This window comes from Amblyomma maculatum, unplaced genomic scaffold (genome assembly GCF_055883805.1).
Source record: "Amblyomma maculatum isolate TAMU_Amacu unplaced genomic scaffold, ASM5588380v1 scaffold_14, whole genome shotgun sequence".
NCBI lineage: Eukaryota > Metazoa > Arthropoda > Arachnida > Ixodida > Ixodidae > Amblyomma > Amblyomma maculatum.
The window spans coordinates 797,367-825,144 of record NW_028146739.1 but is presented as its reverse complement, the minus strand read 5'-3'; the positions used below and the strand labels follow the sequence as shown (position 1 = coordinate 825,144).

Here is a 27,778-nt window from a genome sequence, read left to right as displayed (position 1 = left end):
GCGTTATGCAGAATCTCTAGCTCATTTCCTTGTGAAAATATTTCATGAATCATTGTTGTCTGTTTCATTACCCCCTGACTGGCTCACGGCCAGAGTTGTACCTATTCACAAAAACGGAGACCGCTCATTGGTGGAGAACTACCGTCCAATCTCGTTAACTTCCAATTCCTGCAAACTCATCGAGCATGTAATAGCGAATCATATAACGGAGATTCTAAATTCAAATTCAGCTCTTAGTTCATGCCAGCATGGCTTCAGAAAGAAATTTTCAACTGTCACGCAATTAATTACAGCCATTCACACCTTTAGCGAAATACTGGATAAATCCGGACAAGTTGACGTCATATACCTCGATTTCAGCAAGGCTTTCGATAAGGTTCCGCATAATAAACTACTTCTGAAGCTTAATACAATTGGAGTGCCTGCACAACTCATCAACTGGATTTCTGCTTACCTAAAACAGAGAACACAGTATGTGGAGATTGACGGATTCTGTTCCCCCCCACTTGATGTTACCTCTGGTGTTCCGCAAGGGAGTGTGTTGGGTCCTTTATTGTTTTTGATTTATATAAATGATTTGGTATCTTATATTGATGAAAATATTAAAATTAATCTTTTTGCTGATGATTGTATGCTATTTAAAGAAATTCGCTCTGGTTCAGATCAAACCCTGCTTAATACAGCTTTAAATGATGTTGCGTGTTGGTGTAACCAATGGGGAATGTCACTAAACCTTGAGAAAACTGTATTTATGCGTATTACGAGAAAGAAGATGCCTCTGGACTTTGTCTACACCCTTAAAAATATACATGTGACTAAAGTAAATAAATACAAGTATTTAGGTGTAATAATTAACGACCAGCTAACATGGAGTGATCACATTTCCCATATAACTTCGTCTGCAATGAAAAATCTGGGTTTTTTAAGACACAAGTTGAAAGGTGCCCCAAGTAGCGTAAAAAAATTAGCTTATGAATCTATTATTCGGCCAAAACTCGAGTACGCTGCCGTGGTGTGGGACCCTCACACGAAAAAAGACATTGCACGGGTAGAAAAAGTTCAAAGGCGGGCCGTACGCTTCATCTATAACAAATATCGAAATTCTGATTCTCCATCTTTCCTTATGGAAACGAACAAAATAAAACAGCTATGTACCCGACGAAAGATAGCAAGATTAGAATTTTTACACTCCTTAATTCATGGGAAACTCGGAATATCGGCAACACTTTATGTCACACCATCCCTCACTCGAAAAACAAGACACACACACAATTATAGCTTAACTCCCCATTTCGCCAGAACCAACGTTCATAAATTCTCCTTTTTTCCACGAACTATCGAGGACTGGAATGTGCTGCCTGGGGAGGTTTTCACTTGTGAAAAATTCAGGGAAGCCATTGGCAATGTTTTTGACCACTGAGAGAGTTTTTGTCCGGATGTTTGCAATGTTTTTGACCTCTGAGAGAGTTATTGTCGTTTTTTTTTTTTTCTTCTTCTTCTTTCTTTCTTTCTTTTGCTAGCGACATAATCAGAATGGCCATCTGTACCAATTCATGCTTCCAGGTTATTTGTAGAAGTGTATCTGTGCATGACATGCAAAAATTTCTCCTTTTCTTTGTTATTTCTTCTTAACACTGTTTTTGCCCATCCTGCTTGGACCAAAGAGGTCTGCAGTATCATGTAAATAAAATAAAAATAACAAAAAGTACTTAAGAGCACTGTTTTGAGAACATTTTGAGATAGCGACAGGAACTCTCCCTAGAAGGTTTCGACTAGTTTGAGATAGTGACAGAAACGTTCTGGAGATCCTGTGTGTAGCATGCCTGCTGAAACATCTGAATTGTTGCAATATATTTTATAAGTCTTCTATTCATGAAATGTGTGTGATGGTCAGCTATGCCTAGGTGTAATGTAGCCGATGTTTTGCTTTTCCTACTCTCCAGCGCCCCCACACAAATAAAACTTGAACATTTTTTGCATTTTTTTTAAATCTTTACCCCTAGCCTTATGTACCATTTCTGTCAAAATGTCGCACGCGTCAAAGTGTTAAAAGCATGAGTAATTCTTTTGCTAGTGACACATAGGCGATAAATTTGAGACCAAGGTGGACCGACGTTTCTTTTCTTGGGGGGGGGGGGGGGGGGGGGGGGAAGAGGTATATGTTTTAGGGAGACGTATGCATTGGGGAGAGGTATACATTAGACTTGGTAGTTCTTGTTGCAGTTTTGCAACATCAGGTTCTCGTGGTGGATGCGACACGTTGCAGAGAATGACACAGATGGGTGAACTTCATGGCACAAATGAATAACTGAAGAATTTATTTACACCGCGAGGACCTGACATTGCGAAACTGCAATAGGAACCACCAAGTCTAACTTATACCTGTCTCCAATGTAAAAAAGCATGACATCAAAGTTTGGCCCGACAGTTCACCTCAGTCTTAGGTGTTTCGAGAATTTACTCTGGCTTTCCTTTCCTCAAGAGGGACGCTTCGTTCTGAGCTACACTTTGTGCACAATGCCATCAGAAGACCTGAGTCGTATGTCTCAGGTCTTCTGATAGGCTTGAAAACGTGTCATGCTCATCACAGCTGTCAAGTTAGGCGAGGTGGAAATTGTTGGTAAAGACGCATTTTTCCTTCTTTTTGTTCATCATTTTGACCGGCACACTGTGAATTTGTGCTTTTAGCTGAAATGATGGCTGCAAGGGGAGGTGAAGATCTAACCTGCTAAGTAACACCTAAATTTACCGAAGCTTTCTTCAGTAACCTGACGAAGAAGCCGTTTCTTGGTAAAATGGCAGCATTAAATAGGGGCTTTTGCTATGTAATGTGCACCTGAAGTTCTCGTCGCTGCATTTTGTGCAGTTCACAAAGGCACTCAGACCCCCTGCTCCCTTTTCACCCTACCTCGCTAAGTTTATTCTAATGATGCCAGTAGGTAATCCCCATTTCAGTATAAAAGAGATGGCGGAAAGTAAAAAAAAAAGAGCTTCCTTTTTCCTGCTCATCCTGCTGACTTCAGCGACGATGAAAGCCTTGTCTGTCACCATCCTGGGTACTTTCTTTCTGTGCGCTTTATGGTTATAACTTAGTTTTTCATCCATTCAACACGCATGTCTTAACGAGTAATTTCCTCGTCCAACGATTATAAAGCGGATGGAATTCCGCACAAGCTAGAAGGCGGCGAGTCCTCCTGCTTCCTTCTAATAGTTGCAGTAATTGAGCACGGCTGGGGCAACAGTATTCAGAAAATGCAGCAACCAGGGGCTTATTTTGTCAGGTGTCTTGGTAACCCGGTCGCCTTCAGTGGTTTTCTTCATTGTTAGATACGTTTACGTGAACTCGATAACATTCAAGCCGGGTCTGTTTTTAGAGGGAAAGTGCAAAAATGCAGATGAAGAGAGGACAAAACTAGTCACGCGTTTCCTTCTAAAAATTAGCTTTTTGTCTCGAATGATCAATCAACTCTGTCGCGTTTATGTACACCAGGCTATTTACAAAAAAGTAAAATAACACTTTACTTAGACTTCACCTAGAAAAGGCAATATATCAACTGAAACCCAGCCGTATAGGAGTCTAGAAGGACTTGAGAAAATATGACTTCCCGGATTCAGATTTGTCCTCAGCTGTCCATCCCGGGGAAGGACGGCTTGGAAGAAAAAACTGCATTCACTGTGTTGAATATACCTCAGATATCATACTGTAATAAGATAATAATAATAAAACAATAGGTGGGCTAGGAAACGGCGAAGGTGGCAAGATGCTGACCCGTATTCTGCTCTTAACGCAATTCTGTACCTGCATCACGGGTGCAATCATCGAGACTGCAGCGGTTCCTGCTTTCCAAGTGCAACGCAATGCAGCTTCATCGCCATCGCTTAACCCGCACGTGGATGACTTTGGTTCGAATAGGGGCTGCCCTGCCTTTCTCAAGCAAGATAGTATCTGTCTCCCCGTGTGCTACCAGGCCGAAGTGTGTCTTCCTTGGGCCCACCACTGTGCAAGCAGCTCTGCCTTTGCCAACATCAGAGTTTGCCTCGATCCTTAAAGAATTTCCAGAACTTATTAAACCTACCAACCAGGAACTACCAGTGCAACACACTGTGGCACATGCCATCGTCACCACGGGACCTCCGGTGTTCTGCAAGCTACGGCGCCTTGCTGGAGAGCGCCTAGCCACAGTTTGCAGGGAGTTCGACCGCATGCTGCAGTTAGGCATCATACGCCCCTCGTCAAGCAGCTGGTCTTCCGCCCTGTACATGGTGCCCAAGTGTGACCCCAGAGATTGGCGTCCTTGTGGTGACTATCGTGCGTTGAACGCCCGCACTGTCCCCGACCGGTACCCGCTCCCTCACATCCACGACTTTGCAGCCACTCTTGCTGGCAGTACCATATTTAGCAAGATTGACCTAGTCAAGGCTTACCATCAAATTCCTGTTGAGCCTGCAGACATACCAAAGACAGCCATCACCACGCCTTTTGGTCTCTTCAAGTATGTTCGCATGCCTTTCAGGTTACGGAACGCCGGCCAGACTTTTCAACACTTCATTAATGAAGTTACCCGTGGTCTGCACTTTGTAGTTGCATATCTTGATGACCTGCTAGTAGCCAGTTCTCCATCCGAGCAGCACGCTGAACATTTGTGGTTGATATTTTCAAGATTCAAGGAGCATGGATTGACTATCAACACAGTGAAATGTCTATTTGGCATCGATTCCATTGAATTCCTCGGACACCTTGTCAGTCCTAAGGGAATCCAACCATTAGACAGGAAAGTTCAAGTCTTGCACGATTTTCCGCGCCCCACATCGCTTCGAAAGCTCCGCGAATTTCTCGCACTTCCGAATCTTCACCGTCGATTCCTGCCAAATATAGCTCACATTCTTCTACCTCTTACCGACATGCTAAAAACCCCAAAGGCACCCATGCAGTGGACACCCGAAGCAGACGCCGCCTTCGCAGAGGCAAAGAATGTCCTGGCAAACGCAACCCTCCTTGTGCATCCCCTCAACAACGCGCCCATGAGGCTGATCACCGACAACTCCTGCCATGCCGTTGGTGCAGTTCTACAACTCCAGGAGAACTTGTGGTGCCCACTTGGTTTCTTTTCACAGAAGCTGAAGCCAACGGAAACTCGGTACAGCACATTCGACCGCGAATGCCTCGCTGTCTACCTTGGCATTCGGCATTTTCGCCATCTTCTCGAAGGCACCGTGTTCCACGTACTGACAGATCACAAACCATTGACATTTGCTTTCCATGGAAACCACAGCACGTACACATCCCGTCAAATTCAGCATTTGCATTTCATCTCCAAATTCACAGTTTAATGCGGCTGCAGACGCCCTGTCGCGTGTCGATGCGCTTTCTGTTAGTGCTGTGGATTTCGAGACCATCGCAGAGGCACCATGCTCAGACAATGAACTTCGTGACCTGTGTGCCGAATCCACATCTCTGTCATTTTCTCCTCTGGTACGATAGTTTATGACATGTCTACTGGCTGTGCCCAACCATTTGTACCATCCTCGCACCGTCGTCAAGTCTTTGACAAACTACACGACTTGAGTCATCCTGGTGTTCGTGCTACTCAGCGCTTCATCACCTGCCATTTTGTGTGGCCCGGCACCAACGCTGACGTGCACCGTTGGGCTCGTGAGTGTCAGCGCTGCCAATGCGCAAAGACTACGCGACACACCAAGTGACTACTGCAACCCTTCCGGTCACATGACTTGCGAATTGACCATGTCCACATTGTCGGTCCGTTGCCCTCATCACGTGGCAAACGCTACATCCTCCCCTGCGTCGACCGCTACATGCGCTGGCCTGAAGCGTTTCCGGTCTACAATATTACGGCATCCTCCGTAGCATCTGTTTTCATAGCCAGTTGGATCTCTCGTTTCGGCTTCCCCAGCGTGGTAACAACCGACCGCGGAAGACAGTTTGAAAGTGATCTCTTCAGAGCGTTGAGGAGCATTCTCCGCATCTGCCACATCCACACAACTGCATACCATCCGTTTCCGAATGGCACGGTTTAAAGGCTACATCAGCAGTTGAAGGCCGCCCTCAAAGCCCGCGCCGCCCGAAATTCATGGGTCGACGGCCTCACGCTAGTCCTCCTCGGTATTAGGTCGGCGATAAAGGAAGATCTAGGGTGCACTACCACCGAAATGGCCTACGGGACCTTCGCCCCACCTGCAGCACCCACCCTCTCGCCTCCCCCCTACGTTGAGCAACTTCGGTTGCTCTTTGAGCGCTTGTGACCAACACCACCTCGACGGCCCTCCACTTTCGACGTTTTCGTAAGAAAGGACCTCGCTTCCTCAGCTTACGTTTTCGTCCGCCGTGAAGGTATCCGACCTTCCCTCGCCGTACGACAGCCCGTTCGAAGTAATACAGCGAAAAGACTTTTACTTTGTCTGTGAATGGCTGCGAGGATATGGTTGCAAACGACCGTGTAAAACCCGCGTACATGGCGAACTCGTGTGTGTCTGTTTTACTCCCCAAGTGTCCGCCGCTCGACTCTTCGGCTCCCTTCATTGACTGCCCCGTGAGAAAACACGTGTCCTGGACTTCAGCTCGGCAACACCGACCTTCGCGTCTGCAAGGGGGAGCTCTGTAGAGGCTCCGATTCCGCGCGCAATTGACGCCACTGTCTCTGCAGTCAGCGGATGTTACGTCAGCAGGCTAGCAGCGCCATCCTCCTCGGCAGGCACAGCGGGCGCGCGTGATGCAGTGTGCAATAAAATCTCAGTTTCAAGGCTGCCCGACTACACGGCAGTCACGTTCACGTTTCGCTCCTTTGTCTTTCACGAGCGTCTGTCTATAGCGGACTGATATCGCACCCCTATTAATGAAATTCTTGCTGAGTTACTGGCAGGTCAGAAAAAGATGGCTGACGATATCGCAGAAATAAAAACATTTCAGCGATCAGTGAACGAACGCTTTGAAGCTCTTGAATTACGCGTATCTGCACTTGAAACAAAAACAGAAGTATCAGGTGTTGATGCAGTTAACGAAACAGTGCAACGCAAGTTGAATTCATTATCTGAGGTTGTCACCAGGCTTCTTTCAAGGAACGATGAGCTAGAAAATCGCTCTCGCAGAAACATTACTTTTCACGGTCTTGCAGAAGATGACCAAGAAACCAGCAAAGCTCTTTGCTGTAACAAAAGTATTAATTGACGATCTTCAGATGGAATGCCCCAAGATAGAAAGGTACCATCATATAGGCAGAAAGCAGGACGGGCGTCTTCTCATCATTGAGCTGCTAGATTTTTGGGAAAAGGCTCAAGGATTCAGGCATCGGAGGACTTTTCTTCACGTGTGCGATCGATCAGGAAACAGCTTTAGGATGCTACGCAGTCTTATCAGGACAGTGGGTCAAAAGTGCGTTTGCGATATGACCATGTATTTGTTGACGGCGTTCGATATAACTGGGATGATGTCGAGAGTTCTTTAATCAAAGATTCTAGCTCAAGTGCCCCGTCCACTGATGCTACTTTGGACACATCACCTTCGGATTTCCAACGATTGGACGTCATCAGTGATCTTCGTGTTCTGAACATTAATGCCTGAAGTTTAATAAACAAGCGTGGTGTTTTCGAAGGTGGAAGCAGAGTCCAGCCGTCCCGAACGAACACAACCCGTTTATTCACACATACACACATATATATATAACGAAAACAGAAATGCCCCCTAGGGAATAAAGAAATCAAACCGAAAATGAAACTGAATATAACCTACTCCCTCCATTATTTTTAGTGATTAGTTGTTAGTAGATATTAGTATAAAAAAACCCCAAGACATGGATACTACTTCAGTTCAGTTCAGTCGTTCAGTCGTGTCCGACTCTTCGTGACCCTATGGACTATATCACGCCATGCTTTCCGGTCTCTCACTATCTTCCTAACATCACATAACTTCATCTGCAGCGCCTCGAGGACGCCATCTAACCACAGTGTTCGCTGCCTACTCCTTCTCAGGTGACCCTCAACCTTTCCCAACATCAAATCTTTCTCAAGCGACTCCTCTCATCTCATCAGATGACCAAAGTAGCTGAGCTTTAACTTCAGAATTTGACTGCAGTTTATGGTCAACAATATCGACTGGTTTGATCTTCTGGCCGTCCAAGGAACTCTCAAGATTCTCCGCCAGCACTACAATTCAAACGCGTCAATTCTTCGGCGGTCAGCCTTCTTCACAGTCCAACTCTCGCATCCATACATCACAACTGGGAAGACCATAGCACGAGTTATACGAATCTTGGTTGGCAGAATAATGTCTCTGCTCTTTACTAGGCGGTCAAGGCTAGCCATGGCTCTCTTTCCCAGACGTAGGAGTCACCTAATTGCATGGCTGCAGTCTCCTTCCGGGGCAATCTCGGAGCCCAAGAAGAGAAAATCTGTCACAGCTTGCACTTCTTGTCCCTTGATGCTCCAGGACTTGATGGGGCAAGACGCCATCATCTTTGTCTTTTTAATGTTCAGTTTAAGCCTAAATTTCTCACTCTCTTCTTGTACGCGTATCAGAAGTCTCTTGAGTTCCACTTCACTTTCTGCTATTAAAGTGGTATCATCCGCATATCTAAGGTTGTTGAAACGTTTCCCAGCAATCTTCACTCCAGCTGAAGACTCGTCCAGACCGGCCTTCCTCATGATGCACTCAGCATATAGGTTAAATAGGCAGGGCGACAGTATGCAGCCTTGTCTCACTCCTTTCTCAATCGGAAACCAATCAGTAAGACCATGCCCAGTTCTGACTGTGGCCTCTTGCCCTTCATACAGGTTCCTGAGGAGATAGATGAGGTGATTTGGAACTCCCATCTCTTGGAGAGCTTGCCACAATCTGATTTACACGTATTTACATATTTACATATTTACACATATGTACATGTCAGTCCCAACTAATGGGTCTGATAATCTTGGAGCCAGGCCGGTGGCCGGCGCTCTCGCTTTGAACGCCGCACTGTCGGCGCTGGTGACAGGATCGTAGGCTGCTGCTGCAGTACGCCAGGAGACCGAGCCTGCGTCCTGGGCGAAGACGGCTGCAGCTCAGCAGGCTGCAATATGCCAGGAGACCGGGGTTGCGGTGAGGCAGGGCGCAGCACGCCAGGAGACCGGGGTTGCGATGTGGCAGGAGGCAGCATGCCCGGAGAAGCAGGAGACAGTACGCCAGGAGACCGGGGCTCTGGAACCTTGGAAAGCTAGGAAGCATTCCAGGTACGGCCATCTCCAAGTTTGAAAGAAGCTGGTCCCCTCCTCTCGATCACCTTTGTTGGTGGGGAAAAAGTGCGGTCTCCCTTAAACCGAACTGGGGGTTTTCTGACGCGGACAAAATCGCTCTTCTTTTGTCCGTGTAGCATTTGCTGCTCTGCTGTTGACGCCGGACTCTTTGACGGAGTCGCACCAACTCCTTGGCTGGGTCTTCTGCAAATCCTGGTGCTGAAAAGCCCAGAACGTCCAGCCTGGTTTGGGGCATTCTACCATGTAGCAGAACTGCTGGGGCGACCCCTGTGGTAGCGTGCGGAGTACATCGATAAATGGCAAGGTACTCTGTGACTGCTTGCAGGAGCGGACTTCTTTCGAGGAGCGAGACATGGAGGAAGTTCTTCAACGTTCGATTGAATCGCTCTATTTGCCCATTCGCTTGAGGATAGTACACCGACGAATGCGAAAGACATATGCCTCTGCTTTGCAGGAAGGTGATAAACTCGTGAAATGTGAACTGAGGTCCATTATCACAGACTATCTCTTCTGGATAGCCTTCACGGGCAAAAACACTTATTAAAAAGTCTTTCACGGTGCTTGTAGACACTTCACTGCAAAAGTGTACTTCTGGCCATTTAGAATGATAGTCAACAAGCGTTATGGCAAATCTGCTGTTGTAAGCTGCATGCGCCAAAGGACCAACAATGTCTAGTCCAAGCTTCTGACATGGTTGCTCAGGCCATTCAACAGGTTGCAACGGTGCTGGTGATGTTTTGGCGGACTTATCTGCCTCCAGGCAGATGTGGCAGTTTTTTTTTTGCCAATTCCACTTGCTGATCCATTCGTGGCCACCAGAACCGCTCACACAGTCGCGTCTCCGAGCGCGTGATGTGTCTCGTGCACGGTGCTGACGATCTGAGCCGTGAGGGAGGATGGAACAACGATGCGCTCTGCATGCAGTAGCAAGTTGTCAACAACCGACAGTTCTTCCCGAATAGGGTAGAATGGTTTCGCCTCTTCTGGTATAGACTTCTTTGGCGGCCAGGAATTCAGCACGAATGACTTGACGGTTTCCAGGCAACCGTCGTCGAGGGCGGCCTGCCTGAACTTCTCCTTTGTCACACAGGCTGGCTCGATGAACGAGACGATTTCTTCTTCCTTAAAATCTCTGCCTCCGAGATAGGTGCTGGCAGCCGAGAAAGTGCATCTGCTACAGTGTTTGTGGACCCCTTGCGGTATTCAACAGTGAAGTTGTAGCAAAGCAGTCGTGCACTCCAGCGTGCGCTTCGGAGTGGGCGTCTTTCATGTCCTTGGGATGACAGCAAGAACACCAGTGCTTGGTCGTCTGTTCGAATAGTGAAATGGCGACCCCAAAGGTATGTGTGCCATCGCTACATGCCCAAATACACGCTAGTGCTTCCCGTTCACCGACTGAATATTTCCTCTCCACAGGCGACAGTGTACGAGATGCGAAAGTGGCTGTGCGGAGCTCGTGGCCACTTTTCTGCTGCAGGACTGCTCCTAGTCCACAGTCGGACGCGTCGGTTGACACAATTACTGGAAGCGATGGATCGAACATCTGGAGGACTGTACTCGAGGAAAGCATTTCCTTAACTCTCCTGAAATTGCAGTCTGACTCAGCTGACCAAATGAACGGCTCATTTTTGCGAAGCAAGATTCTCATCGGCTTGACCACTTGTGCCAAGTGTGGAACAAGCTTGGAGTAATGTTCTACGAGACCCAGGAACGAATGAAGGGCGGCAACATCAGTTGGCACTGGCATGTTAACTATGGAATCTACCTTCTCTGGGAGTGGCGCGATACCACTTGCAGTGACCTTATGCCCTAGGAACTCAAGTTCTGGAACGTCAAAAAGGCATTTGTTGTTCAGTTTCAGGCCTGCGTTCTTGATCTTTTGCAGTACGGTCTTCAAGTTCAAGTTTGAAAGGTGCTCTTCTGCGGTCTTGCCAAAAATGATCACATCATCGATGTAGAACAACACTCCAGGGCAACGGTCGAGAATTGTCGCCATCATCTTCTGAAATGCCTCTCGGGCAGAAGCCAACCCGAAGCAAACTCTTTTAAAACGGAAAAGACCGTAATGAGTGATGAAAGCTGTCAGATCCCTGCTGTCAGGGTGCAAAAGAACCTGATGGCAAGCGGAAGCAAAGTCAAGTTTTGTGAATTGTGCAGCCCCTACCAAAGCATGAAGCAGCTCTTCTGTGTGGGGTAATGGGAAACTGTCTGGAACAATAGCTTTGTTCGGCTCTCAAAGGTCTACACATATCCTGATGCTACTATCTTTCTTGTCAACAACAATAGAAGACACCCATTCAGAAGCATCGATGTGCTCGATGATGTCAAGGCTCAGTAACCTCTGAAGCTCCTTTGATACTGGCGACCGGAGAGAATAAGGCAGAGGGCGAAGCTTGGAAGCTACAGGCTGCACGCCTTGCCACGTCTTGATGCGATGGATGAACCCATTAGCAAGACCCAACTCTGGACAAAAAAGCGAACTGAACTCGTCTGCTAAGGCTGGCGGCAGATGTTTGTTGCGGGGCTGCGCGCTTGACGGTGTGGAAAGGGACCGGGATAGCGGGTCATTGACAGTAGACAGCGGAGCAACGGACGTGTGCAAGCAATTAAGAGCAGAACCCTCAATGCGAAGATCCAAGGCTTGAATGCCGTCAAGACCGATCAGAAAAGTTCCTCGGTGAACAACATAAAAGCATAGTGAAGCTGTGCGGCCTCTAAACTGAACGTCTGCCTGGAAACAACCTAGCACGGAAATCGGCCGTTGAGAGTAGTCAAACAGAGTGCAGAGCAGGCAATAGTGGAACGCTCTGAAAATATAGACTGTATTCTTGCTCCAACAGAATTGATACAGACGACCCTGAATCGACAAGAAATGTCAAAGTGACATTCGCGACTTGCACTTGAATATGAATTCCGCGACGCATGGAACGTTGCAAAGTCAAAACTTGCTCAGCACTGCTAGATGACAAAACATCTTCATGTCATTCAACTTCACGAACTCGGCCTTGCATTTGAGTTCGTTTGCGGTTGCATACTTTTTGAAAGTGGCCCTTGAGACCGCAAAATGAACAAGTCTTCCCATGCGCTGGGCACTGCGGTGCTGATGCAAAGTGGTCCTGCATCGGAAACACTGTGTTGAACCCGGGGTAGCTAGTCCGTTCTCGGTTCCGCTCAAGGGAGCGGTTCCGCTGAGGAGCCGCTCCTCGTTAACTTCTGCTGAAAGCGAGCTGCTAGATGCGCATTTCTTTTTTTCAAAAGACTCGAGGATGGTTTACGACGCTGGTTCCTGCATGTAATGTCTGATAAACACGCTGGCCGCCCCCAAACATGCAAAAGAATAGCCTTGCGTTGCTGTGGCTTGAATGCAGTGGCTCCGGATGCCACCAAGTACACGCTGAACATCTGCTCCCATGGCAATGACGGACGGCCGGGCGTCGGAAGGAAGAACGGTGGCAGAGCAAGCCCGGTGAAGTTCATGGCGGCGGTTCCGGATGGTGCGGCAGGGTTGGGGTAGGTAGGAGTAGGTTCATCCCATCCTCGTCGCCAATGTGGTGTTTTCGAAGGTGGAAGCCGAGTCCAGCATCCCGAACGAACGCAACCCGTTTATTCACGCATAGACACATATATATAACGAAAACAGAAACGCCCCCTGGGGAATAAAGAAATCAAACCGAAAACGAAACTGAATATAACAACAAGCTTCCAAACTTCCTCGTTTAATTCTTCACATTAGCCACATATTGTCGCCGTCACTGAAACGTGGCTGTATGGTGGTATATTAGACTCGGATATAACCCCTCTGGGGTTCGTTGTAATTAGGGCAGACAGGCAGCAGGGTAAAAGAGGGCTCATTTCATTAGGTCTAGCTTGAAATTCGCTGAAATTTCTGCTCCTACCGAAACAGAGTCAACTTGGTGCAAGCTCTACACTGCAATGAACTAGTGAATCTGTCTTTGAAACAGATAGTAGATAAGTAAGAACACTGGGCCTGATGTTTTTAAGCTCTTCTCTCTTCGCAGGAATATCCAATCACAACGCTGTTTTATTTAACATTTCCGGATTTTAATGAGCGCATCTAAAAGGCTCATTTGTAATGTTTGAAACTCTCAGTCAATCTGGTGATTCAATGACAACCTTTTTTTCAAAAACACTGTTAAGTTTTGTATTCAGAACTTTGTTCCGTTAAAGACTAGAAAACAAAATCTTAATTTGCCGTGGATAACAAGGGACGTACTGCACCTCTCTCATCGTGTTTCTAGATTACATGTTTCCAAGCGCAACGGCGATCCTTTGCTCACTGCCCTCTTCAATGATACTAAAGAACTGCGTGTTAGGATTAACAGGGCAAAATATTTTTTCTATAGAAATACATTGCAATGTTTAATGAAAAGCAATCGCAGAAAATTCTGGGCATCCATAATACCAAAGAGCACTAGTCCAAATACCTTCATTATTGATGATGAGCTGTCTTTGATTCATTAACCATAGCAACTGGTTTCAATGCATATTTTCAATCTGTCTTTTCAAAAGACAGTTTAGAGGTGAATAGTTTTGCTAGCAACACAGAATGTTCCATTGATGATGTCTCAATAACCTAAACACAAAGAAGAGCTGTGGCCCAGATGACATCCCTAACACATTTTTACACCGTTATTCTCTTTGGACTAGCCGTTATCTGACTACAGTCGAACCCAAATATATCGAACTAGGAGGGGATCGCGAAATAGTTTGATATATCGATAATTCGATATAATGAAATCGGCTTGTGACGGCACTTACGATGCTAAAAAAAACAATACCGTATTTGTCGCGTAATCAACCAACTCGCATAATGAACCCACCCTCCACTTTTGCACCGAGAATTTGAAAAAAAAAAAAAAAATGCGTTAAGGCCAGCTCGCTCACATTCAAGCGATCTCAGAGACGAGCAGCAGCGACAGAGTGAAAAATTTCAAACTTGCTGGAACTGCGTCCCTCTCGCTGCTTGAGCCACCGCGGCAGCTCAAAACAAGGTTTCCGCATCACCGTGGCAGAAATCGCGAGCGTTTTCGCTTGCATGTCCATGGCGCGCATCACTCCGTTTCAGTCATCTCATCCACAGCTCATTTCTTGGCAGCGTGCCAAGATGCTGCGCAGCGATAACGTCGCAGCGCGTTTATCTTTTGATAGCTCCTGCGGTGGCAGGGAGCGAACTTGGCAGAGTGCCCGTGATAGCTTGATTGCACAAGCCTGGTTCGATTTATCACGCCGCGCTTGGGGTGGGTGTCATGACCACAGCAGCTGATCGCATGCTTTCGTTGATTCATACATGCAAGAATAAACGACTCCCGCAAGGAAAACAAACAAACAAAAAAAAACAACTGCCGAATTTCTTAACGTCCGAACAGCACAACGATAAGAAAGGATGACTCGCAAACAAAAACAAAGAAAAACAAAGCTGCCGCTTTTTAACGTCCGCAGGCGCCATAGAGGGTTCGCAACACACGCTGGAGAAAGCGTCCGACGCCTGTCTGAAAACGGGCTGAGCTGGCTTGGCGCATGCGTAGCGCGTGCTGAAGGAGAGAGATAGCTCGGCAAAAGGATGGGCACACCCACGCACATGGCTCGCAAACGTCATGTGTTGGCGCACGGGAAACGATAACGGCAGATGCGCGCGCCTTCGGGGAATAGGCGCGGCGCTGCCCAGACCAGCCGTCGCCGAACTGTCCCCTCTCATTCCTTCCGCGCGTGGCGTTAAAACGTCACGCGGCAAACGGCCAAGGGTGATGTGATCGTCTTTGGGGAAGGCACACTTTCCAGTGTGTGGTGCGGAGTTCGATATATCGAACGACCGGTGAAATTAAGTTCGATATATGACGCGGCTTTCCTATACTTTAACATGGGATATTCAAGGGGATATTCCGTGAGTTCGATATAACCAAAATTCGATATATCCGAGTTCAATATACCCGGTTCGACTGTATCATCTTCCAGAAATCGCTATCATCTGCCACTGTTCCCGATTCCTGAAAACTCGCAAAAATTATTCCATTGTTTAAATCCGGAAGTCTCCAGATATTATCCAACTATCGCCCAATATCCTTAACTTCGCAGTCATGTAAGTTACTTGAACACATAATTCATAAGCACATTTCAGAATTTCTTGAAGCTAACAACATTTTGTGTAAATATCAGCATGGTTTTTGGCACAGGTTTAGCACCATTTCTCAACTTGTTGAATTTGCACATGACATTGCTAGTTCCCTTTATATCTGCTCTCAGATTGACACTTTATTTAACTATCTATCTAAAGCCTTCGATACGGTTCTTCACACTAAACTTCTTTGTAATCTGAATGCAATACTTACAACCCCTCACTAGTAAATTGGATATCAAGTTTTCTTTCTTATCAAAAGCAATATGTCACTTTCAACTCGTGTTCATCTGAAACTGCTGACGTATCATCTGGCGTGCCACAAGGATCTGTGCTGGGGCCACTGCTATTCTTATTATACATCAATGATTTGCCACAAAATATTTTTTATAAAATATGCTTGTATGCAGATGATTGTGTAGTGTACGGATCAATTAACTCACCTGATGATCACGAGCGACTGAATGCGTCATTTTCGTCATTCTGCTCATGGTGCGAAACATGGCAAATGCAAATAAATTTTCATAAATCTGTCTGCATGTCATTCAGTAACAGAGCAGCCACATTACCTTACTGTTATTCATTCAATGGCGAATATTTGAAACGGCTGTCTGAATACAAATATTTAGGTGTTCTTTTTATCTAATTTGTCGTGGTCAAAACACTTTAACACAATATGCAACAATGCATTGCGAAGGCTGGGGTACTGAAATGGTCTCTTTCTGTTGCCCCTCAAGAAACTAAACTGGTTACTTACAAAGCTCTAATCCGTCCACTTTTCCAGTCAATAATTTGGAATCATCATAAACAAACCGACATCAATAAGCTTGAGTCAGTACAAAGGAAATCAGTGCGGTTTATATGCTGAAGGTATGATAGGAACTTCTCTCCATCATCTGCTATTCCTGACCTGAATCTTTCTCTGTTGAATACTCATCGCCACAAGGAGTGTTTAAAGTATTTCTACAATATTGTTCATTCATCCCGTTTTGCACTATTCATGAATGCCTACAGTTTTCAAAGCCTTCATCTACGAGGAACTACCAATAATTGAATGTGTCGCCTATTTATGCACGCACAGACGCTTTAAAATTTAGCTTCTTCCCTCGTGTCATTGAGAGCTGGAATTCTCTGCCCGGTGATGTCCGCTTGTTGCTATTAGAACACTTTCTGAGCATTGTTGGAAATTCCTGATTATGTTGTATATTGTTATGCTGTATGACTTTGGCTGTTGATAGTTTGCTGCTAACTCCTGACTCTACCGCTAACTCATTGTACTGTTTGCTTGCTGCTGACAGTTGATTAAGCTGTACTTTTCCCCACTCCTGCAATAGCCCCTGACGGGGCTGCAGTATATGTAAATAAATAAAAAAATACATAAATAAAACAGGAAAGGAATCTAAATGAATGGTGCAAAAGTAGGTTTAAACTGCACAGAGATAGCTACATTTTTAAGCTATATCCCCTTCCGCGCTGTTGGCCCATTAGAGAAACACGATCGCCGCGTTGCAAAAAGTCCTCGTGCTCGAGTAACAAATGCAGCATGTTTGTATGGAATTTACCAAACCAGCAACTACAACTGCCGCACCATCACTCTTGAAACTGCCAGAAGATTACTCCCAAGAGCAAATAAAAAAAAAAGCCATCCTTGTCTAGTTTATTCGCATCATTTCCACAGCTGCGGAGAACCCCCGCTGCCAGGTATTGCTTGCTGCACGCAACTGTTGGGTGGGACCTAACATGCCGCCAGGAGGGCAAAACGGCAGCGCGGGGTGGTACAAAGGGTGTCCTCACCCTGAAAGCGGAGGCGAAAGACATCGAGGCACCCTAATGAGCTGTGGATGCAACGGCCAAAACGGGGGGACGCGACTAAAGGCTGTTTCACATGTAAGCGAAACACTTGCGATTTCTGCTGCAACAATGCAAAACCTGTTTTAAGCTGTCGCGGCGGCTCGAGTGCCGCAGTTCCAACAAGTTTGAAATTTTTCGCTCTGTCGCTGCCGCTTGTCGTTGATTGTTCACACAATTATTTGAACCGACCTCAAAGCTTTCTTTTCTTTCTTTCTTTCTTTTTTTTTTATCAAATTTTCCGGGGCAAAAGTGGACGGCAGGTTCATTATGCGAGTGGGTTAATTACACGACAAATATGGTATCATTTTTCACGATCGCAAGCGGCGTCTCTAGCCAATTTCTGTATATCGAATTATCGATATATCGAACTATTTCGCAATATCCAGGTTCGACTGTCAATTTTATTCACATTCATTCTGTGCGTGCATGGGCTAAGGGGTTGGACGAACATACTATCATGCAGCGCATGAATATAACCATGGTACGCCTTCGCCCTCCCCACGCAGTCTCCTGCCTTTCCACCCAGCTATGACCTTTCCTACAACCGAACGTGGCTTCAACTTTGGTAACACCCATGTAAATGTTTAGGTTTCTCTCCACAAAGCCTCGGTGTTTCTTGGAGGCAAACTCACCACAGAATCAACCCTTGCTCAGTGTATGAACATTTGGAACTCTTCTTGCTCCAGCCACAAGTTAGAGGAGCAACATCAGCAGATTCACGGTACAGGAGTGCTGCAAATGCCTTTATCAATGCATAACCTGTTTTTGCATAATAATAATAATTTTACGCATGTGCTGTGCCTCTGTATATTTTACAAATTTTCCATCATCGTGATACCATTTCTGTATTGCCGCTTCAAGTGCACTTCAGGCCCATTTAGCATCAGGATAGGCTCAAAAGCACACCTCTATGCTGCTTCACATGACCTTTACACTGTCTACAGAGCAACTATTCCTCACCCTCCGCTGCAGCTCGATGTTGGTGATGCTTCCAGCCTCCCTGCGCAGATCGGCCATCTTGTCAGGTGCCAGGTTGAGATAGGATTGCAGGTAGCGGGGCATCAGACACAGCCGCACCACCACCACGGCCAGCACCAGCACAATGCGGCTCGTCTCAAACACCTCCCCGCTCATCCTGCACCACACCTCCTTTTCTCGTTGTTGTGCCATTTCACACAGTTGAAACCTCCTTCTGCTGGGACAGTCATGCGATAAGTTGTGCATGCATAGCACAGCTTCAAAAGCTCCATCTGCAACTTCATTATGCCAGCGCTCACCCTCCTCAAACTGCACAACATCACTGATTCGAACACGTCCCAGCATGGCAGGATAACATATTACGAATACAATGCTTCACAGAGCCAGTCTTGAAACATTTTACTGAACCCAAAATCTATGAGCATAAGCTACGCCATCGACAGAAAAGACTGGTAAATTTCAATGCTTTTCCATGGTGTTGCATCGTTTACGGAGTTCTCAAAGCAACTCATGGCTGTTGTAGTGGAGGGGTACATTAACAGTAAACGCATTGCTTTCCATCGAAATGGAGCCGCCGTAACCACTGAGCCAATGCGAGAGATTTCAAATCACCAAGGCCATGGTTGTATCAAAGCACAACTGAGACAACAGGCAAGAAAGACAGAGGACGACTTAAATACTAAAAGATGAATACATGATCATATCAATAGCACGTGCACGAGCGAGAATTCATATTACAAAGGTACAGGTCTTCTTACATGTCAAGAAATGCAAGAATTACATGTTGAGAATTGCCACGGATGGCATACTGACACAATCACTCCCACACTTGTTGATGTGATAAGCCTCAACCAGCGCCCATGCAAGCGTGTCAGACACAAGACACTGGTTCTTCGGAGACTAGCATTGCATTTTAGCACATCTTTTTTATTTTTACCCCTATCTTCTTTTGCACATTCATTAATGTGCGCCGGTCTGTGAGACTCAGTACCAGTTTGTGAGGACAAAGTATGCTCCCATAGCCGCTCGTTAATACACCGACCTGACTGCCCAATGTATACTTTCCCACATTTCAATGCCACAAACAGATTCCGATGCTTAATAGAGCCTCAGGAAGGGCTGAAAAAACCACAGGCCCGATTATGGACCACTTTATGCTGATAATCACTGGTTTTACTTTCTCAGCCACCATTGTCATTTAGTTTTGAGCAAAGCTTTGGCACTAAATGAAGCTTCTTGATCTGATCGTAAAAGCTATCTTGCGCTATCAAGGCACATGAATCATATGGTACTGGCCCTTTCAGTGCGCAACAAGTTTAAAAGTAAAACCCTGGGTGAGTTGTCTCAAGTTAGTAAGGATATCCCCCATGATCTGTATATAGGCCATCGATGACTGTTTTTTCAAAACAATAAAAAAATCTTCCACATATTCTTAGCACATTACTTGCTTCATGCACCTGAGAAAATGCTGTCAACAGCAGCGAGATAAATATGGCACAGCACTGGAGCGACGCACGACCCAAAACAGATTCCATTTTTTTTTTTTTATGTATTCTTGACCTCTAAAGGTAATACTGGTCAAACACAAATAAAACTCTAAAATTTTAGTGTCAAGAAGTTGTCAACAAACATATATGGCTTTAATTTGGAAAGACACCAGGCTGTTAGTAGTTGAAATGTGGGAAAGTATACATTGGGCAGTCAGGCCGGTGTATTAACGAGTGGCTATGGGAGCATACTTTGCCCTTACGGACCGGTACTGGGACTCAGCTACTGGCACACATTAACAAATGTGGAAAAGAAAATAGGGGTAAGAATAAAAAGATATCTTAAAGTGCAATGCTAGTCTCCAAGAAACCAGTGTCTTGTGTCTGACACGCTTGCTCAGGAGGTGGTTGAGGCTTATTACATCCAGAAGTGTGGGAGTGATTGTGTCAGCACGCCATCCGTGGCAATTTATAACAAAGAGATTGCATTTCTTGACATGTGAGAAGATGAGATGAGCTACTTGTGCCTTTCTGCTATGACTTCTTGCCCGTGCATGTGCTATTGGTATGACCATGTATTCATCTTTTAGTATTTAAGTCATCCAAATAAATCTGTTGCAAGTAGCGCCCTGTCCTGTCTTTCTTGCCTGTTGCGCTTATTACTGCAATCAAAGCAAATACTTGTTTCAAGCACGACAGAGAGAGAAACACTGAGGAAAACTGAAAATGAGCATGGATGCAAGCCGCAAATATTTGGCCGCCCGCTAGTGCCTGCCTCCTCGATGCTCAAATCATGTCCTTGAGTGCAGTACGCTTTCTCCGCTATGCTCACCAGTATGTGTCCGCCACTGCATTGCCTCATGTTGCCATGCAAAAATCTCATCCACAAGTGGAAATAAAAAAGAGCAATTAAACATTGGGAAAGAAAGACACTCACGGGTGGTTTCCCCTCATGAAGGAGCACTGGGTGAAGTAGTCGCGCGCCAGGGGCTTCACCCACAGCAGCACCACAAAGAGGGGTGACACAAAGCTCAGGTGCAGCACCAGCCTGCACCAGAGAAGGTGGCACTTCTTCACTGACTTCTCTGCAGACAGACTGCTCACACTCCTCGTGCTTGCATCGAGTTCTATTTTCAACCACTCATTAATTACTGTACCCACAAAAAACACATCATGAACTTACTCCTATGTTGGCCTGAAAAAAATTCCCTCGTGTGATAAACATGCTTTTCATGCACTTTGGTTGGCCTCAAAGGGTTTCTCTGCCAGTTAGAATTCCTGTTCAATGGAGTGAACTCTCGTTATGCTCTCTTTGAACATAATTGTAGGTGCTATAGGAATTGGAATATGAGATTACATTCTCAAATGCAGAACCATGCTGAATAGTGCTTTGCTTTTCAAACTTCAAAGTTTAAAAAGCTAAGCTGTACCAAAAGATGGATTTAATTCAACCAGCAAAATTCTTACTCCATTTTTACTGCTTTAATTTTTTTCTGAATGCTTAAACCTGCATAATCAATGCAACCCTGCAGATTTTTCAGGGAAAAAAATGCTTTTGAAAATATGAGTAGAAATGAACCTCAACAAGAGTTGTTGTCGGGCTAGTTGGCTTGAATCATGTAATGCCATTAAGGCTATGCGCAAAAAAGACAACACAAAAAACAGAGGCAACGCTCGCTCATTTGCGCTCGTCCTGTCGTTGCCTCTGTTTTTTGTGTTGTCTTTTTTGTGCATAGCCTTAATGGCATTACATGAGTAGAAATGCAATACAATTTTACAACTTATGCTTTTAGGCTAACCAATCTTATTAAATGACCTATTTTATTTCTGGAACTCCCGATTTCTGTATTGTAGTGCACATATACTTTGTACATTTGTCTCTACGAGGTTTCTTTTTTATCTTGTTGCATTATCTAGTCTGATATTGTAGCAATGCTGCACTGGAGCTGAATGGCAGACCTGTTGGTAGCCGATTTAAAAAAAAAAAATAATTCAAGCAAGAAACAGCTGGAAGGGACATTAGGAAAAGTAGACAGATTTTCGTTTTAGTCATGCACACTCTTTGGTGCTACTATATGTATTCCAAGTATTGAGATACCTGAGCAGATGCTGCCCCTCACAGTACTTGAAGGCGTCCCAGTGCATGCGGGCGTAGCGGAGGCCGGGGAACGTGAAGAACGCGCCCACCAGTCCACACCACACGGCCAGGCAGAACTTGAACATGAGCTGCGACGCAGGCCCACTGAGGAAATGATGAGCATGTATGCTCCTGACAAATTGTTTCCTTGTTTTTCTTAATCGCTGCCCACCACCCTTTCCGTCATCAGTTACATTACAAAGTGAGCAATCCAATGAGTGGTTTTCACCCTTTCAACTGTTTCCATGAAAGGAGATGCTTGCAACTAGAAAAAGACAACTATGATGATATGCAGATAGTTCTGCACATGGAATGGACACAAAACTGGATTTTACATACTATGGTTTAGAGTGCTTTATAAGCAATAACATTATGGTAACATTTAAAGAGAACCATCTTGATAGAATGTGCTCTGGACTGCCTAGGATGTACCATATTCACTTGCGTATAACCCGCCCTAGCCCATAACCCCCACCCCTAACTTTGAACTCTGAGAAAGAAAAAAAAAAGTCCTTGCGTATAACCCGCATGTTTATCTGAAAGAAAACAAAAAAACAGTCGCTGCTTATCCTATTCTCCATCATCTCACTGCTACCATCCGAGGCTTCATCTCTCGAAGACGCAGTCATAACCATCCAAGCTGTTACTGATATTCTGAAGCTCACCAAGTCGTCCGGTATCGCGTTCCACGATGGCAGGGCAGCTGAATATTGTGCACGCATCACGTCGGTGTGAGGGCATAAAGACCGTCAGCCATCCACTGGGCATACAACTCCTTCACGTGTGCCTTGAACGTACACGTCGAGTGGATGTAACATAGACATCATGCCGCCAGGTATCATAATCAGGTAGATGCCGGTCTCAGCGAGCCTTCACTGCGTCAGTGCAGTGGCTTCGGAAGGAATCCAGCACGAGCATCGATCGGCGTGCCAGCAAGGCACCTGGGCTTCATTCCCAGAATACTTGGATCCAGTCACCGACTAGGCCACTGTTCATCCAAGAAATTTCTTCTGCACGCACGATTCCTGGGGCCAGTGGTGTGCTAGGTAGAGTCTTGCGCTTGAATATTACATACAGGCGCAGTTTCGTCCCGTCAGCCAAAGTACATTACATCACTGTGCACACACTGTGCAGCGCATCTTGGCATTTCTGCCGGTCAGCACGCTGACTGATTCAGAACCCTTTTTTCCCATAGTCACGTCCATCGGCATCTCAAAGTACACTGGGGTCTGACCGGCCTTTCCTACCTGAGAAAGCAAATAGCTGTGCTCCTTCCCAAGTTTGATGACATATCGTTGAAAGCTCAATAATTTTTCCTTGGAAGCATCAGGAAGCTGCTGGCACAGTGTTGTTTGCCCTTGCACCGAAAATCCATCATCATCATCATTATCACACTGACTATACCCCCTTCAGGGCGAAGGCCTCTCCCATATCCCTCCAATTAGCCCGGTCCTGTGCGAGCTGCATCCATTTGACCCCTGTGAACTTCTTAACCTCATCCGCCCACCTAATTTTCTGCCGCCCCCTGCTACGCTTTCCTTCCCTTGGAATCCAATTTGTTGCCCTAAGCAACCATCAGTTATCCTTTCTTCACGTACATGTCCTGCCCATGCACATTTCTTCTTGATTTCGACTAGAATGTCAGTGACTTGAGTTATTTCTCGGACCCACTTTTCCTATCTTTTAACATCATCCCTACCATTTTTGTTTCCATAGCCCTCTGTGTTGTCCTCAACTTAAGTAGAACCCACTTAAATAAAACCGCCGGCAAATGTTTAATGATGATGATGATACCAGTGGCGACATCTTGTGGCGGCTTTGAGTACTAGTCGCTGCGCTCGTTCTTTGCTATGCGAACACGGAGAAAAATGATGCCGTCGCGGTGTTTGCTATCACTCATTATGCTGATATAGAAAACATCCCTTGTTAGCGCTACTATTACTAGATTTTCTTGCGGATTCAGGTAGAACGAAAGGAAGAAGATGGTTTGCACGGTATAAAAAAGAAGAACCGAACAAGGGTAAGTAGGGTACGCCTCAGGTCGCAGATGAGCCAATGTTTCGACAAGTGGACTTGTCTTCGTTGGCTCATCTGCGACCTGAGGCGTACCCTACTTACCCTTATTCGGTTCTTCTTTTTTATAGAATTTGTTGCGTATTTCCTCAATAAGTGTTTTACAAGTTCCCATCAACTAGCAGTGCTCCACAAACCAGTTATACTTTATTTTGACAGCTGAAACACGGGAACCTCGTCGTAACGGAACTCGCGATGTAACGAAATTTTCGGCCGCAAGTAGGACTTCGTTATATCGAGGTTCAACTGTATATCTTCCAGCACATTCACGTACGGCTCATCTACCCCCTGTGGTGGCGTAAACGGTGGCGTAGGTGCAGCGGTGGCGTAGCGGTAGAACATCCTCCTCGCATGCAAGAGGACCGGGGTTCAAATCCCGGTGCCACGTAATTCTCCACCGGAAAAAAAAAATCCGTGTGTCGATAGAATTGCATTAACAGGTTTGGGGTGTGACCTGATGCCAGTGAACACCTCCGGCAACGCACTCCCTCACCAGAAGAGGAGTTGGCCACCCCGTTGCAGTAATTGGCCGCAACCTCTCATGATTGGGAGAGATTCTTTACACTCCGCTATCTTATGGGCGGAGCCATGACGTCAGGTTATTTCGCTGATGTCACAAAAAAAAAAAAAAAAAGAAAAGCAAGTGTGTGCCAAGCATAGAGGAAGAATTTTTTCTTCCACCATGGCGCCAAGAGACGGCCAGTGCGGCCAGTTCCGAGGATCGGTTTGATATGGCTGCGTGGTGTGCATGCGCTAACAAAACCGTGAAACCCATGTTACCCATGTGTGTGTGGTGGGTGACACGCCTCACATACGGTGCGAATACGGTGTCTCGGAAGAAAACCAGCTCAAGATGAAAACTACAGCTGCCGTGCAGTAATACGTTTCTTTGTTTCTCTCAGTAGACGGGCTAGGCGAATACTTATGCAAATTTTCTCTGAGCATCCTTCGCGTTTGTGCACTGCTTTGCAGTCTTCTTAGCACTTTAATTTTGTACCTTCACAACTTCGTAAATGACAGGTGAAGGAGTGGCTGTTTCACAGGATCATTGATTATTAAAGCCTACTAATGGAACTAGCCAACGCACGCAACGAGCGCTGGAAAATTATACGTGAAAAAAGAAAAAAAAAAAAAGAATTTCGATTAGCTTGTGTGTCAACGTTTGTAGCAAAACACTCATTGCAATGCACAGGTACTACGTGTCGGGGCGTTCTACATATTTGCGGCTAATTTTTCGAAAAAAAGTGTTGCAGTTGTGCTCACCTGCGGTGGTCGACAATAGAGAGATTTAGCATACGGTGATCTGCGATCCGCCAGCAAGGCCCTCTACCGCTCGTGGGCGGGGCGCACAAGCTGATTGGTTCCGATGCGGCAGGTCTATGTGCCGACATCCAGTATGTGGCGCCATCTGTCGGCGGCAAGGAGGGTCTGGGCATGCGCAGTGGAAAGCGCGGTGGCGGATCACGCTAACGGATCGCTGATCGCGGTAAGCTAAAACTCTCTAATAACTCAACCACCTAAATTAAAGCAGCCTATTGCTGTCTAGTCGCTACAAATAGCGTCAGGATAGGCATAGCAAAATGCATGTCACTGGTGTTTTATGTTCTTTTTTTTTTTTTTTTTTTCATTCTGTGATGTGTAGATGGGGAAGCATTTACTGACTTCAGCTGTGCATCAAGGAAATAAAGCAGTGTGGAGAGAAAAGGCAATGTATTCTTAATATCAGATTAAATTACAACATAACCTTCTGCAAAGAACACAAAAATACTGCTACAGTTGGTGTTTTGCTCCATGTATGCTACAGCAAATGGAAACTGATTCGCAGATAAAACGGCAGTCTTTTAATGGGTGGGTGCATACCAGGTTTTGACACACATACACAACGATGCTTAGTATGGATATTTTATTCACGTGTGAACATGTTGTTTAGAACAAACTCAGTTTATTACATTAACAACTGTAACAACTGGCAAGTTGTTCTGTGCATGAATACAATAATACAAATTGTAGAGAAAAAAGCAACAGTTTCAAAATTATTATTTAGCAAGGTAGATTAAAAACAGGAAGTCTTTGGCTTGGTATTGTGAATGGTAAAGCAGAAATATACAGTAAATAGTGCATGTCAACATGCATCACCTCATCGTAAATATGATGGAGTCGATGCAAGAACAGGCAAACAAATTACAGGAACAGAAAATGCAGTAGGATACTATACAAGCTGTTCATTATAAGTTAAAGGTGCCAAAACAACACGCACACACACAAGAAAAAAGAATGGGACCTATCAAGACTTGGGCGCTCTGTCCCATTCTTCTTTTCTTGTGTGTGTGCGTGTTGTTTTGGCGCCTTTAACTTATAATGAATAGACACCAACTAGCCCAACAAGAAGATCTCTTAATATACAAGCTGTGTGCACTCGGGAACACAGCAGTGAACTTTTCCGTCTAAGATGTGGTACATACATGTAAGCAGTTATAGCATGTCACTAGGTGAGCACAAGAAAGAGAAATACAAAAGTTAGGAAATTTGCATGCAATATGCCCACAGGTACCAGATTGCTGAACATAATAAAGGTACCCCGCTGCAGTGGCTAAGTGGTTAGGGCGCTCGACTGCAGAACCAAAGGACGAATCAAAACCAGCTGCAGCGACCGCTTTTCGATGGAGGTGAAAAGCAAGGTGTTCATGTGCTACACAATGTCAGGTAGAATCAGAGAAAGAAGATGGTTTACACGGTATGAAGGTGCACTGAACATGGGTAAATGGGGTACGCCTCAGTTCGCAGGATGAGCCAACATTTCGACAATCCACTTGTCAAAACGTTGGCTCGACCTGCGAACTGAGGCTTCCACTGCTGTTATCTCTTGTTCAGTACTCCTTCATACCGCGCAATGTCAGTGCGTGCTGAAGAACCTCAGATGGCTGCAATATCCGGAGCATTCGATTACGGTGTTCCTAATTGGCCTGAGTCCCTATGAGATGTTAAACCCCATAAATCAACCAGCCATCAAAAAGGGAATTCATCTCGCTGCCTGGAAGCATAGCCTTATTTAGGTAGCGCAGAGTAGTTTCTTCAGTCTGTGGCTGCATTTTTGTACTGCCATGCAATTAGGGTTCTTCTTAGTCCATTTACTTACAGGAAAACAGTATAACAGAGTCCAGCCAATTTTTCAGCAGTGGCTTATGAAAACTGATAACTTCATGTATTGGCTAAAACCACAAGCAGTTTCTTTGAAATCAGGGCTATACTACAGCAGTTATGTCACTGTAGTCTCCACATGTTGGCCACTTTGAAATGTTGAGACTCACGTATAAATACTGCTTCCTGACCAATGTAATGATTTTCCTCTGATTGCTTTTGTAAGTTCATTTGCTTGCCGACAGAAAAGGGTCAACGTTCCTCTGATTGCTTTTGTAAATTCATTTGCTTGCCGACAGAAAAGGGTCAACGTTGATTGTTTTGCGCAAGTCTTCAGCACGCTTGCCAATGCGACCCTTAGTGCGCCAGTGCTCACTGCTCATCCTTGCTGGCAACAAGGAACTTGTTTTTGCTTTGAGATTTTCCTTCTGCAGAGGATGGGGCCTATGATTTGAACAACCTTTGGTTGGAGAACTTCGTATATGTAAGCCACTTGATGATGGAATTGATGCACTCAGAGTAGCACAAGCTGTCTCGAGCTTCTTATTAGCATCGTCCAAAGCCAAAGAATCGGTACAATAGTAAAGAAGGCTGGTGAACTTTTCTGCAAGGCTTCGAGCTTTCTTTCGCTTTAGTTTTAATTGGTTGGAGGAGCATGAGGCTATCGGGAGCACTGACTCTTCATTCTGACTATTGTGTTCTTGTTGGTCACTCTCTTGGTGGGGATTCACTTCAGTC

General features: G+C 45.6%; 1 protein-coding gene across 2 annotated transcripts in view; it reads right to left on the bottom strand.

Annotated features, from left to right (window-relative positions):
• Window positions 1–27,778, bottom strand: part of LOC146172071 (transmembrane protein 161B-like) — an 86,597-nt gene that overhangs the window by 20,434 nt on the left and 38,385 nt on the right. The window contains exons 7-9 of one of the 2 annotated variants that reach the window (XM_084586116.1): window positions 21,791–21,934; window positions 20,630–20,740; window positions 18,188–18,419 (exon numbers count right to left, since the gene is read on the bottom strand). In XM_084586116.1, coding sequence (XP_084442242.1) covers window positions 18,188–18,419; window positions 20,630–20,740; window positions 21,791–21,934 — 487 coding nt within the window. The remainder of the gene's footprint in view (window positions 1–18,187; window positions 18,420–20,629; window positions 20,741–21,790; window positions 21,935–27,778) is intronic. The other variant, XM_084586117.1, reaches the window with a different exon arrangement.